This window comes from Papilio xuthus, unplaced genomic scaffold (assembly GCF_000836235.2).
Source record: "Papilio xuthus unplaced genomic scaffold, Pxut_1.1 DF829758.1, whole genome shotgun sequence".
NCBI lineage: Eukaryota > Metazoa > Arthropoda > Insecta > Lepidoptera > Papilionidae > Papilio > Papilio xuthus.
The window spans coordinates 2045315-2066271 of record NW_013528891.1 but is presented as its reverse complement, the minus strand read 5'-3'; the positions used below and the strand labels follow the sequence as shown (position 1 = coordinate 2066271).

The window sequence follows — 20957 nt, the reverse complement described above, 5'->3', positions numbered from 1 at the left end:
ACATAACTATTAACTATGATTCGCTCACAAATAACAACAATCGGACTTTCAACAATTTTTACAACAATATAGTAATAAATAAAAAAAAAACATTGGCTATTACAAAAAAACCACATTGGTAGTCTTCAGATATTATGTGGCAACACTGTTCAAAAACAAACATGACATTTATAGTTTATATTTAATTCATATTACCTAAATAATAAAAAAATTATATACACATCATATTATGCTTCCAGAAAATTGTTGCTAGAATCCTAAAATATCAAAGTACCATTGAAAGTGGGTCTCCTTTATTCACTAATCATAAAGGTTGTTATGTATCTAAATGCATAATATAACGCTACTACACGTATGACATACAAGCTATAGTTATATTATACGATTTTATGTCAGCCTTTTTAACGTATGAAAAAAAAATCATAAATCGACATTTTTTTTTTCTATTCGAAAATTTTTGTAGGCTGACATAATTGTAAAATACAAACAACATTATGAATTAAGTGAAAAAGCTGTGACCGTAAGTACACAGCGAGACAAATAAGCGAATTATCTTTATATAAAAAATAAATCGTCATTGTATATGTAAATATTTTTACACTTTTTACTATGGTATTTTTACAAAATTAGTATTTTTCCAAAAATTTTTTACTTGGTCTATGACAAACTTTTTGAGGGAATTAAAAAAAAATTAAGCTCTATGTTTTGTAAAAAATATTTACATATCAACAAGGATATTGCAGCATACGCTACCTTAATTAATACTTTTTTTATAGTATTATTTGTCATTTTTTTATTTTTTTTTGTAGTATGGCACCACAGCCATCGTACATGACAATCACACTCGTGAGTTATTGTGCAAAAACAAATAAATGTTATATGCAAGTAAAAATTACTTTAGAGACATACTGAAAAGCAAAATTCATTTTGAACTTACCGCTTTATATCTTTTAGTTAAGAAGAATGTATTTTCTTTCACATACTTGTATAATATTTACCGTGAGTTTCCGAGACCAAAATCCCAAATTAAAATATACTGTTATGTCTGTTTTGTCAAAGATAATGACATGAGGGATTACAAATGTTGGTCTCAAAAACCAACGGTTAGTCAAAGTATGTAAATTGAAGAAGAAATTATTATACTTATGTTTTGTCGAATTGAAATTTACAACGAAAACTTTATTATGTTCTGCCTCTAACGATTTACAACTTACATATAGCATTAGCTTACTACCAAAAGAAAATTTTATTAGAATAATGAGAGCAAAACGATTGTTTATCTTACATCACAACCACCTCCCGTCTGCCTACATTTTTAAGCTCATTTGTTATTGAAATTTAGATTTTAAAACATGACAATTAAGGTTCAATTTCAAATATTGGCACTAAATCTAAGCAAATTCATGATTACAAAAACTAAAATTACACATGATTTAATATGGTTAACTTATTTCAACTGTGCACTACAGCATTAATTGTGGGTTTCTGATACCAAATATCTGTATAGAAGTTATGTTCATCCCTGTCTATCATCTTTGACAAAACAGAGAAAACAATATGTTTTAAACGGAGATTTTAATATCAGAAACCTGTAATAAATGTAATGAATTCATCTAATTTAACAATCGCTCCCAAATATCGCGGAAAAAAATTAGGTAAAAACGCTTAAAAATTGCTGGCAAAAAAAATCCTGCATTGATTGGATAATGAGCTAAAACGACTTCGATTGTAATTTTCCCGGAAGAATGAAACAACATAAAACGATGATCCAGATTTACGGATTTTTTTTAAGAATTTGTTTTTTTTAATGAATTCAATAAGAACAAAAATAATATAAAAGAATATAATGCTGACGGCCGCAGTGAATATTTGTGACAATTACCTACAATATTTAACATTTGAAATTAACATATTTTACGCATTACGCAAAAACAAACATAACCAACGCATGCAATTATATATTCTCATTATTTTTTCCAAGCATTCTGATTTTTTTTATTCTATTTGCCTTATTTTATCTACGTATTTAAAACTCGAACGCAGTTTTAATAGGAATTCGTAAAATAAATAAGTCGATTTTTTTTCGAAACCTAAAGGTACCATACAATCGAGCTAGCTTTTCGATTTTATAAAAAAAACGTTGTAAAATCGAAGAGTATGAAAATCACAATATCTTAAAAAAATACGGGGACGTTTAAATAAATAATAACGTCACAAAGTCTGGCAATTAAAGGCGCCATAGACAAATGATATGTAGAATGCTTTGATAAATATTTGAGCATAAACAGTTGACAGTTATGTAAATTTATGACGTTTTTAATCTTCATTTTGGTACAATGTTAAAATGTTGCCAGTGAAATTTAATTTTAATTACAATTAAAATAGGTAAATTTGTAAAAGTTTTTTTTTGTCTATGAAGTCTTTAATATAACAGAAAAACTACACTTAAAAGATTAAAATATAAATGGCTTTATTGTGGTGCTACTCTATTAGACAAAAATATTTTTGCACATATATTAAATCACAATAATCACACACTGTTCTTTCAATTCGAAAATTATTTTTAGAAAAAATACATCAATTTTTGATTCCATTTATCTCCAAATTTTCAAAAATATTTACAGCACAGTCTATTACTAGTTACCATGATTAATTTTTAAAATTTTAAAACATTTTTTTCTTCACATTACAAATGTAAGACTTAAAAAGAACACATTTGACTATTTATCACTAAAAAGATCATTCCCACTCGTCATGTAATTAAAAAAAAACTCAACTTAATGTAGGATTATTAAATTATTTTTTTTTAAACCGTATATTGCTATGAAGTTAAATAAAAACCTATATAACACACCATCTTGAGATCTGTCATTCACTTATGTAAGATTTTTCAGAGTTTTTTTTCCACAGTTTTTATCACATTTTTATTTAAATACTGCTTCCTCTTAGGTGCTTTGTAAGATATGTAAAAGTCATATTGCCAGAATAAAAAAAAATTGTGTGACATATTGCCGAACCCGTGTTGACACACTAGTGGAGGTTTTTGTTTGGTACTGACAACACTGCATTCAAGACGTGTACTTCCCTTTGCTTGGCGAAGCCTGACAAACGAAAAAAAAGTTTATAACTCACACTACTCAACAACTAAAAAAACAACCAATTTTCATCTATCCTTTCTAGTCGATTGGCTTAAAATTAATATTAAAAAACTACTTCTAAAGAATAATATGACCCTAATCACGACACTATTTAATTACTGTGAATTCCCAATGGAACATCCATACAGAGAAAAAAAAATTTTTTTTGTAGATAAACAGATGAACGAATATAAAAATGTTTAGGATACCTGGCTATGTCACGCGATCGAGTTGACCGCGTAGTGTGGCCGGGTGCCCTCCGGCTGGTACAGAGTTATCGACGCTATGTAGTTGTTTGACATCACCTGCAAATATATACAAAGTTTTATGGTCTTTCAAGTATTACATACTCTCTGTAGCCCGCGACTCTGTCTGCAAGTTACTAGCCTATTTGTTCTTCCGGACTATGTTCTACAACTATTCCAAAATTATTAAGATACATTGAGCCGTTTTGGAGATACCTTCTGATACATATTATAAATGGAAATGTTTAGTTGTATGGATGAATGTTTGTTTGCAGGTACCTCAAGAACGGCTGAACGGTTCTCGATGAAATTAGGCATACATATAGAATATAGCCTGAAAGAACACAAAAAGGTTACTAAATACGTTTTTTTTTTATTTGCGCGGACGGAGTCGCAGGCGACAGCTAGTACATACATAAATTAAAAGCATCACATTTATAATATTAGTAAGATAAAGAGATAGAAAAGTGTTACTAATAAATAAAAATTTTGATGAATCTTTGTTAGAAGATGCTAACTCACCTCGAATATGATATCCTGGTATCCGTAACAGAATGTGGAACCGAATGGGTTGGTAGTGTTGGTGGAGGAGGCGCGGTTGAGCACGACAGGACGCTCGCAGACACGCAGCGCACGCGACACCGTCTCCCACTTGCTGTACGCAGTGATCGTCACCGCGCCCCGGCTCTCCACCAACATGTTCGATTCACATCTACACCAAAATAACAATCTATTCTAGTATAACTCTTTTTAAATATCTTGCAGGCTCTGTCATGTGCGCGCTGCGCAATTCCCTCCACGCACATACCACTACGCCCCAACACACCTAAAAGAACAAAATATACGCAGCTACTCGCGCCAAGTTAAGAGCTACCAAGGCTTATAAAAACTTTCCTTCCTTTTTATTTCCTCCGCCAAATTCACATCCCATTACCAACCTCTCCTTATAAGTAAAGTCTGACAAGGGAAAGCAGACTTATATTACAACTTCGACATACAAAAGAGACCAGATTTCGGATTTCTATTTGTCTTAGGCCTGGCACATCACTGTCATATGCCACAGATTATGTAAAAAACTTACTGATTTACGAATGAAATAATTATAAATACAGACTTGTCGGGCTGCACGGTGAGCTCGAACTCGCAGCGGTGGTACATGTTGAAGTTGTAGTGTCCCGGGTAGTTTGTGTGCAGCACGAACTTCTTGACGCGGTGCGTGCGAGCATCGAACAACACGTCCTGTAAACAGGGAATATCAAATGTTAATAGCCCATATAACTAAACTGAAACTACGAAGCATTGTAAAGGTTCGAATATAATTTTTATTAAGTTTTTTTTAAGTAGTGATTTAACTCACCAATCCCAAGGTGAAATAGTTGAAGAAGTAGTCTGAAGCAGGCGGGGGCCGGCGGCGCGCGGTGGGGCGGTGTATGCGCATCTTGTCGTCCGCCTTGTAGTAGAGGCGCGCGGGGGCCGCCAGCGCGCGCGACACCGCCTGGCAGCTGTCCCCGAACCGCACCACGCGCCGAATTGTCTGCGTGCCCTCGCCCGATCGCGAACTTCCTGGATATAACAACAAAACTAATCATGAGTAAAATTCAATTCAATACTATTCAAAGAAATAAAAATAATTAAAAATTCGTATTAAAACAAACCTTTATCCCTCTTTGACAAAACAGAGACAGCAATTTTTATTATAGATGGAAACTAAAGCTATACTTAATATGCCAGTTATTGTTAACATTGTGCCAGTCATATGCCAGTAATGATTTTGAGCTTGATGTCCTACTTGTATTGGCAAGGTGTAAACTAGACATAAAATTTAAAACGCCAAACGTGTATAAAAACTGTTACAATAGCCATTTTTATCTCCGAAGACCAAACATATATTGGCCAAAACCCACATACTGGTAGTTTTGAATGTCAAAGTACCAGGCGATCATAAATTTTACTATATCACCTCCAAAACTCATAATCCAAACATAGCACGAAGGTTGGACGTGTCCAGTATTACGTTATAGTTCAAAAATACCAGGCGTACATAACTAGTTCAATAGTATACCTTCAGTGTACATGTGCAGTCGTAGCGCGATGGTGGCTGCCGGCGAGCGTAGCACGTCACAGCGGCGCAGGTGCAGCTGCTGCCGGTAACACGACAGTGGCAGCTCGGGCAGCGGCGCCGCGCACCGCCCACTAGTGTTACTACTGCTCAACTGTCGGGCAACATTCAATAAAAGTTAAATAATAGATTTCTTTAATTATAAGATTTAATGGACGGTGGAGGAGACTCACAAAAAGAGAATATTTTCCCTTCCCATGTGTCCCCTCAATCAAATATACTTGCTCTTCGTATCCCTCGTCTGTAAGAAAAGGGTGGGAAAAGACTAAAATTAGACCTGGCGCTAAAGTTACTAAATTGTTTATTTGTTTACCTGATGTTGTGATCCATAGTAGATCGTAGTTCGGGAGACGACAGGAGATCCGCCGTTAGGGAATTGTAGGGAGCCCAGGCCGTGCGCGTACCCGGGCTGAAATAGTAAACGGCACATATTTATAGATAAAAAATTTTAGTCTTTATTTATCACGATAAGATTTATCTTTCAAAAGGTCTTTAGCTCTTTTCGAAGAAGCCATAAAATATTTCTACACTATCTTATGCGATCCTGGTATTTCATCGAATAATATTGCGAACTCTTTCTCTTCTACCAATGAGTTTTACAACCAAGATATTATTTGTACACATATAGTTTTCTCTGTTTTGTCAAAGAGAGTGAAAGAGATGACAATACATGCCACCGCAGTTTACCATATGAGCCTACTACTATACCTCAAATTTACTATCAACAGGGAAATAGAATGAAAGTCCTCTAAAGTTGAGCGCGAAGAGATGCCGCTGCGAGTCGTAAAGGCCGGGGTGAGTCGCGCCAAAGCAGTGCTCCACCTGCTCGATAGACGGCGTGACCTCCGGCGAATTGAAGCACATGCCACTGTAATTACAATTTTATGCACATAGAAATAAAGCTTAATTTCAATTCAAAGGAATTGTGGCTAAACATAAGTTCAGAAATTTTAACACAACTTTGAAAATACTAATACTACTTTGATTTTGACAATGAATATAAAACGAACAAATGATATGAACATTACAAAAAATTGTTTTAACCATTAATAAAACATGATCGAATAATAAATTACATTTTTCCAATAACAACCGTTAATGTGCATGTACGCGAGTAATTTGCTTTGTCCCTGACAGATTGGCGCGCGCGGGAAATAAACGCGCGAAAATTAAAATGTCATTAGGTCATAGAAATATACGAAGCGTAAATGCGAAACGTAAATGAAAACCTTGCACTGCATTGTGGCAACAAAAACATGTATTTATACATAAAATATTAATAGAAAAAATAAATTGACTAACATGGTCTTTGTATTGCTTGACATTCGAAATAATTTAAGTTTTTATTTATTATTAAAATCAAGACCTGACGATAATATCGGCGTAGGCTTCAAAAGATCGCATTATAACGGACATATATAGCAACATTGCTCTATGTTAGTTCGACAAAAAGTTACTGGCGACAAGAAAAAAGCATTTTATATGTTTTATTTCATTTAGAAAAATATTGTGTACTCACCTATACCTAAGCTTAACTAATTTCATATTGTAAATTTCTATAATTTTGAGGCGCTGCGCGACCGGATCGAATATTAACCGGATGCCGTCCTGCGGCATATTTATTACTAGGTCTACTGACAATGGATTCTGAAACAAAAGAACAAAGATTTCGATAATATTTTAAATTAACCAATTTCCCAAATTATTAAATTTAAATTAACCTTCATATGTCTGTCTTTATTACTCATGTAGGATCTATGCAACAGTTTTCGTCCTCCAAACCTATACTCCAAATAACCTCCAAATCTTTTGTCATTTCAGTCGTCACTCCCTTCTTAATCATGTCACCTTCCATACAATCTACCCATCAAGACGAAAAGAGTTACATGAGAGATGTATGTCTCAAGAAATGGAACTCTTTACGTATGTTCCATAATCATTTTGCGTCACTTACGTCGCAAAGTATTCATAAGGTAAATTACCGAATTTTAAGTAATCCCGCGTAAAGTCATACTCAGATTAGAGCAATAATTTATATTCATCTGTGATAATACTTCTAGCTTTTTGGCATTACGTAGACTTGCTAAACATAGAAAAAAAAACATAATACAAAAACTCATTTACAATATTCCTTAAGAGTCAAAATCTATACCTATTCTTTTTCCAAGACCTTGTAACACAACATGTTTTTACGCATTAGACAAATTTCAAATACACCTGCGTCTTTAACAAATGTTTTCAACACATTTGACTACACAGACTATAAGATATTACGATCAGTTTCCATTGTGTATACACCCGTACAAAAACATATCGTCAACACTTTCATTCTCTATAACAAAACAGAGTTGGCGATATATCGTCCAGATGTTCAGTGGAAACTTACCGTTAAAAACAGCTGTCAAATGGAATGCACCATAACAAAAGCGCGTCATCGTGCGAATACGTGATTTTTATTTATACACGTGTAGAATTATACTACGCGACAAATATAGAGATTAAATAATTTTTACATACAACACAAGGCATGAAACGATTGACTTAGTCTCTGTGAAATTAAAAAAAATACTAGCCTTTGCACAGACTGTTATGTGTCCCTGTTCCAATTTTTATCTAGATTCGTTCATCATACATTCACAAGCTTTTACGTTTATATATTACTAGCTGTGCGTTACGTTTATATATTATTAGCCAGCGAGTCCGTCCGCACGGAGTGGAAAAAAAAATTAATTAGTAGCCTATGCGTTCTTCCAGACTATTCTCTACATCTATGACAAATTTTAGCGAGATCCGTTCAGTCGTTCCGGAGATATTTTCCGATAAACATCCATCCATGCAAGCATTCGCATTTATAATATTAGTAAGTAAGATAAATATTTACCTGATCACTATATAAGACTTGTACGCCTCTTATTGTACCCACTTGACTCTGTATGATGGCAACCGATTGAGAGAAATGCATCCCTGTAACAAAAAATACAAATCAAAGTAAAATTAACAGCAATTTAATTTTTATCCATATATATTTCGTTAAAAAAAACTTGAGTATGTCATAAATACATAAGAAAACCTTCATTGAAGACACTCCAACTTTATCAATACGTCTAGACTAGTTGTCCGCGCCATTGTCAGCCCAGAATAAAAAAATAACCTATAACCTTCCCGCCAAAGTCCCATCACAGCCGTTCCGTAGATTATCCGAAACAAATACGACCTTTCGAACTGACAACATTTTATAAATTGTTTTTTTTTTGTTATCAGCAACGTAAATACATCACGTATACGAAATATGATTTTTTCTCGATATTACATACAGACATTTCAATTTTATTAATATGTATAGACTATATATTGTTCCATGGTAACAAAGATACTTAATAGTACGTGATCTCCATACAAAGTTGTGTTCACTAGCCAATTGATACTTGGCATAGAGCTGTAAAAAAGGTTACGTTCGCTTACGGAATATTAAAAACGCCGCCTATACCCATCAATATTTATTAAAAAACTATCGTCTGGCGCCAACCAATACTTTGATTAGCACAATTTTAATATCAAGTTTCTTTGAATGCTGGATCAGACAATTTTGTAAACTCGTGCATGAAAACTAGGTTATAAACTTTCGAAATAATTTGTAATTACCGAAACATTGATACTAAAATTTTCAGTGGGTTTCCATTGTCAAAACTATAGATTTTCCTAATAGTTTGGCAACCCACGGTTATAACCTATTAACCGATTGCCAGTTCAGTTTATAAATTAGCAAATGTCAGCGTTACCCCATTACCATGATGAGCAGGGCGTGACTAAAGTCGAAATATCCCTCTCAGGGCCAATTACTTCGCTCGGTTACACGAAAAATTAATTAACCTACGACATTACATTGGCTGCATTCCAATATAAATATACAGTACAATATAATTCAGTAATATTAGAATATTTCTAATTGTCATCACAATAATGACCTTGTTTTTGCCGTTGCTTTTTTCACATTCAAATGTTTATTTTTATCTCAAAGCATCAGAAAATGGTTCGGTCCATAAACATCGGCCGAATTACTATTTTTTTGTTGCTGTTAAATCTTCATTTAAGTACAATTCAAATATTTTTAATTGATTTTTCGTTTGTTTATAGCCTAAACGATGGCGTCGAGCCAAGACCCTTCACGATGGGTAAATTTCTGAAATAGGAGAATTTTAAACTAACAGAATAGCGTCAGTTACGTAATCAGCTGAAATTATTATAAATCTTATTACAGCACAACTATTTTTAACACAAACAAATATTTGGCAATTAAATTATAAGTTATTTTTACTAAATAATGCCTTCTTATAATCTGTAGGAAAACGGTAGTGTTTTCGTAAACACGAGTCAAAGGAAAGAGGTGTTTTCGAAGTGTAAGTTCCACTTTGAATGGTGAAAATGTATCACGATAGAGGCAAGTCTTTGTCGGGTTTTCCCGTTGGGTTGTTCGGCCGATTGATCAATCGGAAAAAAATCCATTGGGCTGTTCGTTTCTATGGATCCCATTGAGTCACATTATACGACTTTATTCTTTTTGTATTGATTTTTTCGAATATTATAACAGGACCTACATACTAAATATACAGGCTTCGTGCAGTCATCTTTTTGCGGTGAATTTATTAAAGTTCAACAACAGAAATAGCTCTAGCTATTTCAGATTCTGGTTTATAGACTAACGAAAGGTGAACGCGACAATAAAGGTGATTTTACACTGTTTTTTCAGTATTTTTTTATTTAACATAGAAACAATTTATTTATTTATTTAAGCGACATATTCCTGGATACGAATCTAGAAATTTATGCATAAAATATTATGATTCTATCTTACTTCTTACTAATATTATAAATCCGATATCTAAACATTCATTTAGATGGATGGATGGATGTTTGCTTGAAGGTTTCTCCAGATCGACTGCATGGAATTGAAATTTGTCATAGATGTAGAATATACTCTGTAAGAACACATAGGCTACTTATTAATTTTTCGCGGACAAAGTCGCCGGCGACAGCTTGTTAAATCATAATCACCGAAAATAACACAAAAACGTGTATTGATATCGTACGTTGTATGGTTTGCAAAAACAACATTTCAATGTCACCAGCTAGACACCGATATCATTGTAAACAATATTTTTATTCTATCGCTTGTTTTCAGCTGATAAAGTTTAGGCGTTACGCTATTTATGATATTATAACGCGCATTATCGTTTGTTACGTTATAAACAAGCTGTGATATTAAATTATTCATTTTAAATATTTTTTTCTATCAAATGAAACAAATATTTACCTCATATATTGCACATTTAATTTTAACGTTAGCGTTTTAAAAACAAGCTGTTTAATTTATAAAAAAATTAATAGAATGGATAGAATAGATGTCATAAAAGCAAGACATAAAAAGAGAAAGTGTCTGCCTTCTTCATTATAAAATGGATGATCCCTGCCATGCTAAGATGTTTAGCAGAATAAAGTATTGTAGAATGGTACTACACATATATATTTCAACTCTATGGAGTCAACAGATAGAGTAATAGAGAACAACAATGAGAGACACTAAGTTTTCTATACAATATTCAATCATGTGGTAATGAAATTAAATTCTTTGACTGCATTTTATTCATGTATTCACAATAAACCAACTGCTAACATTTTATCTGTACATTTTATCTGTTTACTGAATATAAACAATACACAAGTTTAATGACCACATTGTCTTTGTTTCATTAAAAACATGTTTCCTACATTAAAATAAAACAATGCAATGTTAAAAATATACCAATGTTAATTGTTTAATTAAAACATTCATTGGTAATTTCAATCTGCATACAAAAAAAAAGCTATATTTAATTTTTATTTACAACCAGCTCTTACCCCCGACACCATCCGCACAAAACTATAAAAAAATTATCAAGGAGCCTATATTATCTTCCAGATTATGTTCTATATGTATGTCAAATTTCATCAAGATCTGCTGAGTTGTTCTGGACATACCTTCACACAAACATCCATCCATACATCTAAACTTTAGCATTTATAATATTAGTAAGATTCCATGCAATGAAAAAGGTAACATCTTATAAACTATGTCACTCTTTTCTTTACATGGGTTGTTTATTTCTAATCGGTACCTTTTCAAATCCTTATGACTTATAATTGATAAAACAATCAGACACTAATATAAATAAATTCAAAAGATAAGTATTTAGTTATCTCAAATGATGCAATGATTATTTTTTAACAATAGATGTATTTTAGAAATTGTTTTTTCCTTAAAAAACCTAATTATGTTTATTGTTTGTCATTTTCCATGTATTTAAAATGTCAAAAAAACAATATTGTACATAAGAGAAGAAGGGTCGCCAACGCTTCTGGTTATGTGCAATATCAAAAGATCTGCAGATGCATGTCTATGTTTGAGAAGGTGATACAATGCAAATAATATTGTTTTCTTTCTTTTTTAAATATGAATAAAATATATGACATCCTAATAGATGTATTCAAACCGTGGACTCTTAGTTAGCAACTTTTATTAACTTGAATATGTTAATTTAATTTTAACTTATAAAATAATTATTGCATCTGAATAAAAGCCAAATACAAATATTTCTTAATAAGATCAAAACAGTTTCATTGTAAAATAATAAAAATTTGTTCTCTAAATGACCTCAATTTGAGATAACAGATCAATGAACTGAGCTTTAAAATTCATGAGATGGAGAAAAACAACTTTACATAAACCTTACATGTTTATTAACAATCAAAATAAACTATAAACTGCCTATTTCAATTATATATCAATAAAAATATGTTCCAAATTTTGTATATTATAATACATTAAATGTCAAGCTATTTCCAAGGAAAATAATATTAATTTATATTGTTTATTTAATGAAATAATGTGAAATAAGGACAGGAAAGAGTTCAAAACAGGTTAAACTACAAAATGTCGTGAAAAAACATAAAAACAAGGCAACCTTAGCGATTTCACGGTCAAGTGTAGCAATAAAAAAAATAAACATTCAAGGCACAGACGAAACAAAGACTCATGACACTTTGCGAATAAAAAATCAATGTTGCTAAAACATTGTTTGTGTAAGACATTTGATGATATAAATACTACTACAATTAACCCTAATATATGATCATTGCGTAAGATGATTCCCTTTGAAAATACAACGCAAATAATTGACGTAATGTAATAAACATAAGAGAACTCACCAAGTACGAATTCCCAGGTATCGCAACCCAGGGATCGCTCCGGAACGATTTCTAAATCCAACATCGTACACAAAACACTTAATAAACACTAAACTAACTAACTTTCACTTCAGAAAACTTAATTTTAACGTTTAAATGCGTTATTACGCTGCCTTTCTTTGTTTGCCAACTTTAGTTTTCAACCATTTTGTATTTGTCAGAGGAACTGTCATTACAAACAGCTGATTGTATTTTGTCAGGGAAGTATTCAAGGCTGAATTTTACGACAATTTACAGAATTATTTTTCGAAAAACCTATTCTTATTTGGTCTTTAAATAGGTGTTTATTTCGGTTTTTTCTTTATATTAGTAATATATTAAATAAAGGTTTGTCCAAACTTTCATAATAGAATCAACTATGTAAATAAAAAATTATCAATACGGAAGTTATTATGCTATTATTCAAATAGGCTAATCAATTACCAATATATTTTTATTGATTTTAAATATTTTACTCAACCTTACACAATTATAATAAACTAGATCGTTACGAAATTTTATACAATGTGAAGTTTTTATACGTTATATATTTTAGTTAACATGCATTGTAAATATAATAAAAGAAACTTGCTATTGCATGTACTCAATTTTATTTTAAATGCAATTATAATTTTTTGTTTTAATTTCCATTCACCTAATACAGCCCTGTATTAGCGTAATGACGCATGCGTACCAAAGCGAGGATAAATCTTAATGTTGTGTGAACTGTTTTGTACATATCTCTTTCACTCACGTGATTATTTACATCTGTTGTCTCTTTCATTTATGATTTCTACATCTCTCTTTCGCACATAGAAAAAATATATTTGTGTCCTTATCTCGTAGAATAGTTTAGACAACCTTACGATATTTCCATTGCCGTTCGTATTTATAATTTACGGATTCATTGCTTTTATTGAACGGTTATAAATGTAACAAGTGCAGTAAAAAAGCATTGTATAACGCTTAATTTTTGGAATGTTTATAAACACAATGTATGATTTCTCTTTTTGTTTTGTTCTATCTGAATCATGAATCTCTGTCAGACTGCTGGTCTACTTTATAAAACAAAGGATTATTTTATTACTGTCCAATAAGAATAATAGTTTCTATTGTAATTTAAACATTATGAAGATAGGTATATAAACTTTATTGTACGTTTTCAATGATGCTGTTGCAGATATATCGGTTCGTTTCCCGCCATTAATGTTAACCTTCGTACGATCTCCACGCCCACACTTTCGACATATAACGTAACTGTTGTGTAAGAGTTGTTTATGCGAACATATTAAAAATCATGCGTAGAGTTTAGCGCAAGCATAATAACAAGCACGTTATGAAACGTATTGTTTTGATTAAATTGTAAATGACCCAGTTAACGTTCGTTAGTTGAAATTATGTTTCATTTTATTTAACTGTTATAAAGAAGTGTAACATCTCCAGAATAGCTGAACATACTCCGGAATAACTTATGGGCTACTAATTATGTTTTTTTTAATACCGAGCAGACGGAGTCGTGGGCGACCGCTAGTTTGTAAAAAATCAATATTAATTTTAACTAATTAATGACAAACTATTATCATGGAATTAGCAAATTTCATATGGTAATCGAAATAAAATATTTTTTATAATGTTTATCTTTTTTATTCCGCATTTTAATGGTTAAAGGACATGCAAATTTCCAGCTTTATGTAATAACCATTGCCAAAAACATCCGCGATTCTTTTAATAAGGAAAATATTACATTTTACAGTGTAGTACTTACTCAATTTGTATGTTTGACTTGAATAAATAGGATAACATAAAATAGATTAACTTTTTTACATTTCTTAAGGTTTTCAGTTGAAGGGCCTTTAGTTCTATAGTAGGTTCATAAAGTCTCTCATTGCAGTGACAATTTTAATTGTTCAAACATAACATCTATCTATCCTTTTTCTTGTGTTTCGATTTTTTATGTTTTGATTTGTGTTTCTTGCTTTTCTTTTTCTTATCCTTCTTCGATTTTAAATCCTTTGCTTCTACCCACGAGTCCGATTCGGACGATGAATCTATGTCTCTCTTTTCTTTACTTCTGTATACGGGTTTTAAATCATTTACAATTGTGTTATCTTCGAGTCGTTTTTTCAAATTATCGGGTATTTTCGGACCATAGACGTTGTCTTCATTTGTTTCTGGAGGGTCGTTACATTTTTCATTGTCTGTGGTTTTATTTGTAGGTTTCGTTTCGTTGACGGTTTTTGTCTCTGTAATTTTATCATCTGTGTTCCTCCTCCATGAGTTAAGTTCATCGAAATCTATATTAGCGAAAATACCACGAGGCGGTGAAGTGTTTCTTTCGACGTTTTTAGGTTTCTCTACAAAGTCATTAATATCTTTTGTATTTGATACCTTTGATGTTTCTTCTTCGTTTTCACTGTCACTTAGGAATATAGATTTGTATAAATCCATTTTATCGAATTTATTTATCGTTTCCGTAACAACATTTTGTTCGTTATTCTTAAGATCTTTCTCTGATTCCTTTAAGAATAATTCTGCAACTGTCATTCTTTTATTAAAACCAGTATTACTAGATACATGTGAAGTTTCTTGTATATCTTTCATTTTCTCTGTTATTACTTGTTTTGTTTTTGTAACTGTATCGATACAAAGTGATTTTGAGCCGCTGAATTTTGTTTGCTCCTTTGTAAAACTTTCTTTGTCGTGTACAGAGGATTCTAAATAGGAAAATATTGAATAAGACACTTTTGGTTTATCATCTTTCTTAGGCTCGTCTCTGTAACAATAAAAAATAATATGAAATTCTACAAAAAAACTATTAATAATTATGTTACTAAGAGAAGAGTTTCGACCAATATCTCAAGAAGCTCTCGCTAAACAGTTGGATTAAGGGCCCGATACAAAAGGTAGTTCCTAGATCCTAGAAACCGCACCCATTATGAAAAGGTTCCTGTCTCTGCATTCCTGACCACTGGTTGTTTGAGTCATGGGACTCCGCAGCCGGTGGTGTTCTATTTTTAATATAATATATTTTGTATAATTTTTTATTTTTTATATGAAATGTAATATATTAAGAATAAGGTTAATAAATGAATAAGTAATTAAGTTACTAATTGTAATTAGTTAATTTGGGTAAAAAATTAAGGTTAGCGTAAAATAGGTCTCACTTTGTTTATTGTAATAAAAAAATATATTGATGGCGTTTTGTTTTAGGAGATGGGAAGTGTAACGTTTTTTAGGTTTCTCTGCAATGACACTAAGATTTTTTTGTTTTTTTTTTAATTATGTATGTATGTATAACATGTGGATTATTTTTACCTTGTTGTACCAGGTTCGGGCACGTTAAATCGTTTGCAGACCAATGATTCCGGTCTCCAAGAGGTTTCTTTCCGTGTGATAGTACCGAATGCACCAATTCTTGCGGCTTCTATTTGTTCCGGTGTTGCCAGACCGTAGTTATTTGTGCTCTTAGCAACAGCACAAAGAGGATTTATTCCGTCGTCAGGTTCAGCAGCGTGTGTAAATCTAAATTGGAATAAATATTGTTATTAATACTAGCCGTTGCTCGCGATTCCGCGTGGATTTAGAATAAAAACTGAATAAACAGCCTATATGTTCTTCCAGACTATGTTCTATAAATTTTTTTTTTCCAAATTTCAAGATGAGCCGTTTCGGATGCCTTCAAACATCCATCCATATTAACAAGATTTCGCTTGCTATTGTAATTTTATTCCTATCCTTTTCCTATTGAATTCACTTAATAATGAATTATTACTTTAATAATTTTTCATATATGAAGTTAAAAAAGCCTTCCTACCTTTCTTCCATAATCCCTGTCAAAGGTTTATACAATTTTGCAGCTTGTTCGAACTCTGCCAGTTCTCTATCTCTTTCCCACTCACACAGTCTGTCCATATTGCTATCACTGTCTAACATAGCATCTTTGTTTTTCAAATATTTTTCATATCTCGCCTGTTTCGACGGATCGCCGACAAATGGTTTAAATACCTTTTGTATTTCTTTACCCGAATCTTTAATCGGTATAAAATCTAATTCGGTTTTCTTTTCCGTTGTAGAAACGAAGTTGACATTTCTCCCAACTATTTTTGCGATCGGATCACTTTGTAATGGTTTTGTTTCTGGTACAGTTGTCTTTGGTACAGGAGTTTCCCCTAATAAAGCACCCCTTGCTTCCGCTGTCAATTCATGACGACCTAATCCTAAAATTGTTAAAAATAGTTAGTTCGACCAAAAACATCTTTGGTCACTCTTGAAATCAAAAAGTTTTTATAATCTTACGTAAGCAAGAAATTATTTGTTTAGTAAAATTTCTCAAGCAGTGTTACATAGAAAAGCACCAAATTTAAATGTATCTCATTATTTTTTTAACTCAAATAAAAATACTAGGTAACCATTATACCTTGATCTCTGGGTGCTTGTGAGATGGGTTCAAACCTGGACCTGCGGCTGCCGGCGGGCGCGGGCGTGTAGTCCCGAGGTAACGCGGGGGGAGGGTACGACGGCACGGAAGGGAGGGGGACACTCGACTTAACGAAACCACTTAACACCTTAAAAAAAACAAATAATTTTATTTCTGAATTTTAGCATCAAAATATATTTTTTTTATAAGAAATTGATATTATTATCAAAGCGTATCTATGCATATCCGCAAGGCCAGTTATAGGGTAGGGCATGGTTGGGCAACCGCCCAGGGCCCTACAAGTCTGCGAATGTCCCTTTCTGTTAGATTACGTAGTCTCACGTAATCTTGTTAATTCCCCCAGCGCTAAGGCATAGTAAAAAGGGGGCGCTATAGAAATCTCGCCCAGGACTCCCACAGATCTGCCATTGCTGTATATCCTTCAGTTATTTTCAGTTTTACTTACATTATTAGTCTTAACATTAGCTTTCTTAGGTTTATCTTTAGCTGGGCCGCCTAATGTGAAGTCATAGTGTGACATGTCTTCAGTCGCGTAGATATCGTCGTCATCCGCTTCGAAAGCGCCAACACCGAACGCCTGACCACGTATAGATACCTGTATAAAAAAATAACATTTTAAACATAATAAGTTTATACTTTGAATAAGTTTCAACAGTGGTAGGGCCCGCTTTAACAGCTTCGCACGAATTGTCCCGGCTCGCCCGGTGAAATACCACCACCACACAGAAGACAGGCGTCAAATGGAAGCAATTCCGCGCAGTCTGATGAGTGTGCGTCCCGGAGGCCTAATTTAGTCCTCTTTCCCTTCCCACCCTTTTTCTTATAAGGAAAGGATGAGAAGCGTAAGTGGACTTTCCGGATGAGAGGATGCATGGAAAGGGAAAATATTTACTTTCTGTGCATACTATCCTCCGTCGATTAAAGATAGGCAACGCATATACAATTGCGCATTTCTATGGGCAACGGGCACTTCGCTATTTCAGCGATTTTAGGTGGCCGCTCGCTCGTTTGCCACCTTATAATATAAAAAAAAAACTATAAAGTTTCAAATCTAATAATTTTACATTAATAAGAAGTGCAGGTTTCCTAATAACCATTTAATATAAAAAAAAAACAAAAAAAAGTTAGGTAAAAAGTGCTATTAACAAAGAAAAATCCCTACTCTAATTGATATTAAGGTGATTATTATGAATCAACAAACCTTTTTTCCTTTTTCTTTCATAGTAAGATGACTTCTTGATGTTTCAGCATCTCCATACTCCCCGACTAAGTTCCCAAGAACTGAATGTCTGCTCAATCCACTATAACCCAATCCAAAGCGATCATTCTTACGCTGAAGTATATAAGGTTCATAATCGTCCGGAGCAAATAATGTATCATAATCAATTTCCGAATCGGAACTATCATCGTCTTCTGGAGGATTCTCCTGAAATAGATTTTAATTTGTAATAACTTAAAGTCGTACATACAAAAATAGAAAAAAACTTTAAACAATAATACTGTCATTTCTGTAAATATCTAATAGCTTTTTTTGTATTCGGTATATTAGTACTTAGACTAGCTGTTGCCCACAGCTTTGCACCATCTTCAAAGTTTTGATCAATATATTATACATACTTTATAAAAGATTGACCTAAAAGAATTCAATTTTATTTTTGATTCCATATGTCAATCTTACTTCTTACTAATAATCTAAATGCAAATGTTTGAATGTATGGATGGATGGATGTTGGAAGATATCTCCAGAACTGCGTCATTATTCTTTTTGAAATTTGACGATGTAAAACATACCTTGGAAGAACATATAGGATACTATTTTTTACTCGGACGGAATCGCGGACGGTAGCTAGTAGATTATAATCAAATTATTGAAGTAACAAAACTAACTTACATTTCTCATATCTGGCGGCATATAACACCCATACACCTTATGCTGTTCTTTAGCTCGCTTCTTCTCAGTCTTAGCGAGCCTCTCTCCAGTGCCTTGACCCTCACGCCAGCCCATAGCTCGCAACATTCTGACTGCTGCTGTATCATGTACTGCACGGACCAGTTGTTCCAATACTGGTTCACCTGGAATGTTTAAAGAAATACCTTAATAGTTTCTCGATAGTAGCCTGCGATATTCTGTATCTTATTGAAAAAGACAATTCAAATAATCAAGATCATGATCTTAGTAGTAATAATTCCATTACTACCAAATTTAATTCAGCTATGTATAGCTATTATAAAGTTACATGGTAACAATCAGCCATATATTCTAACTTTCACATATATAATAATACTAGCTGTCGCCCGTGACTCCATCCGCACGGGATTAAAAATAGATGTTGGCCCATTCTCAGACCTACTCAATATGCTCACAAAATTTCATGAGAATCGGTCAAGCCGTTTCGGTGGAGTATGGAAACGAAAATTGTGACACGAGAATTTTATATATAAGAAGTATTCCCCAATATTTTTTTCTTTGATTACACAACTAGACTTTGATTGTGACTTCGGCAGTAAGAATTAAAAAAGATTTCATCAACTACCTTTCCATCAAATCAGAAGCAACAAATGCAGACTTGCCCACAGGCAGACAAAATACTACAAGCAACACAATTTTTTTTCCTGATGTTATGCATAGATAAATTCACCTAATATTGAGTAACAAGTACTTACAGGCATGCAACAAACTAAATATTATTCAGATTGATATATTAGACAGGTAGAGGACAGGATGAACAGCTAAAGGTATAATTAATTAATAAAAATACCTGGTATTGGTCCATCAAAGAACTGTCGCCGTTGCCTCTTCTGACCAGAGAACTCTCTATGAGTCTCCAACTGCCGCGGTGCTATACCGAATTCATCACGATCCTCATCATCCATAAAGTCTTCTGGTCTTTGACTCTGAAATATTCATTACTTGTGAATTAAAGATATCACATTTTTTTAATTAATAAAGAAAGGGAACTGAACTCTTTAAGTGACACATCTCTTGGTACCATGAACTAATTTCTCATCCTCTTTTTATCATCATCATTTTTTATTAATGTCTGATTAATATATACCAGCATTAATTCATAATGGAATTACTGCATGTTTGATTGAATAATTCAAATCATTGTTGCACATGACATTTTTTCCATCCAGTATGACATAGGTGCCTTCAGGAGAAGTTTGAATATAGACTTACTAAGTTAACTCTTAGTGTGATCAAGCTATAGATTATTAATCAAAAAATCTGCTGGGTGTGATAGTTATTCAATAAAAGAATGATATACATACAGATATTGTGGCCTTGTCTGAGCGTGAACTTTTAAAACTGGCCGGTGCCCATCCTTCTGGGGTACCGACTGTGTTACCATAGCCAGCAGAAAAACCTCCAGTGAATGCACCATGGAACCTTCTACGTCCATGAGCATCCACAGCATACTGGTCCGCTGGCTGTTGAAACTTTCTTTTTGATGGAACTTCATCTTTAAATAAAAATATTTTAGAGTTATATTTTATACAATAGATTTGAAATATCTTACATAGCATTAAATACGGATAAATATTGTTAAAACAGAATTTTTTTTTTTCACGCGTAATAAATAATCGGCGACTTCGTACCTTCTTCATATGGCTCAAGAGGTGTTCCATAACGAATTACATTTTCTTCATCTGAATCGCTCATTGTTTCTAATTAAACCCAATTTAATTGATATATTGAACTCTTATCTTAATTTAAATTGAACATTTTGCAACAAAATATAAACATAACCTTATGT

General features: G+C 32.9%; 3 protein-coding genes across 3 annotated transcripts in view; 1 reads left to right on the top strand and 2 right to left on the bottom strand.

Annotated features, from left to right (window-relative positions):
- Positions 1–20957, top strand: part of LOC106126480 (clavesin-2-like) — a 59901-nt gene that overhangs the window by 12382 nt on the left and 26562 nt on the right. The window lies entirely within an intron of this gene.
- LOC106126326 (UPF0183 protein CG7083) lies at positions 1869–12928 on the bottom strand. Its single transcript, XM_013323967.1, has 11 exons — positions 12744–12928; positions 8383–8465; positions 7021–7148; positions 6210–6369; positions 5815–5910; positions 5445–5595; positions 4740–4945; positions 4497–4621; positions 3905–4094; positions 3347–3442; positions 1869–3101 (listed from the first exon to the last, which is right to left on the bottom strand). The coding sequence occupies exons 1-10, from the start codon at positions 12805–12807 to the stop codon at positions 3356–3358; spliced, it is 1290 nt and encodes a 429-aa protein (XP_013179421.1). The 5' UTR covers positions 12808–12928; the 3' UTR covers positions 1869–3101; positions 3347–3355.
- LOC106126262 (G patch domain-containing protein 1 homolog) lies at positions 14390–20946 on the bottom strand. The gene is made up of 10 exons (XM_013323839.1): positions 20800–20946; positions 20473–20663; positions 19959–20094; positions 19091–19272; positions 18401–18625; positions 17645–17794; positions 17179–17326; positions 16576–16978; positions 16077–16283; positions 14390–15534 (listed from the first exon to the last, which is right to left on the bottom strand). Exons 1-10 carry the CDS (start codon positions 20861–20863, stop codon positions 14682–14684), a joined length of 2559 nt encoding a protein of 852 aa, XP_013179293.1. The 5' UTR covers positions 20864–20946; the 3' UTR covers positions 14390–14681.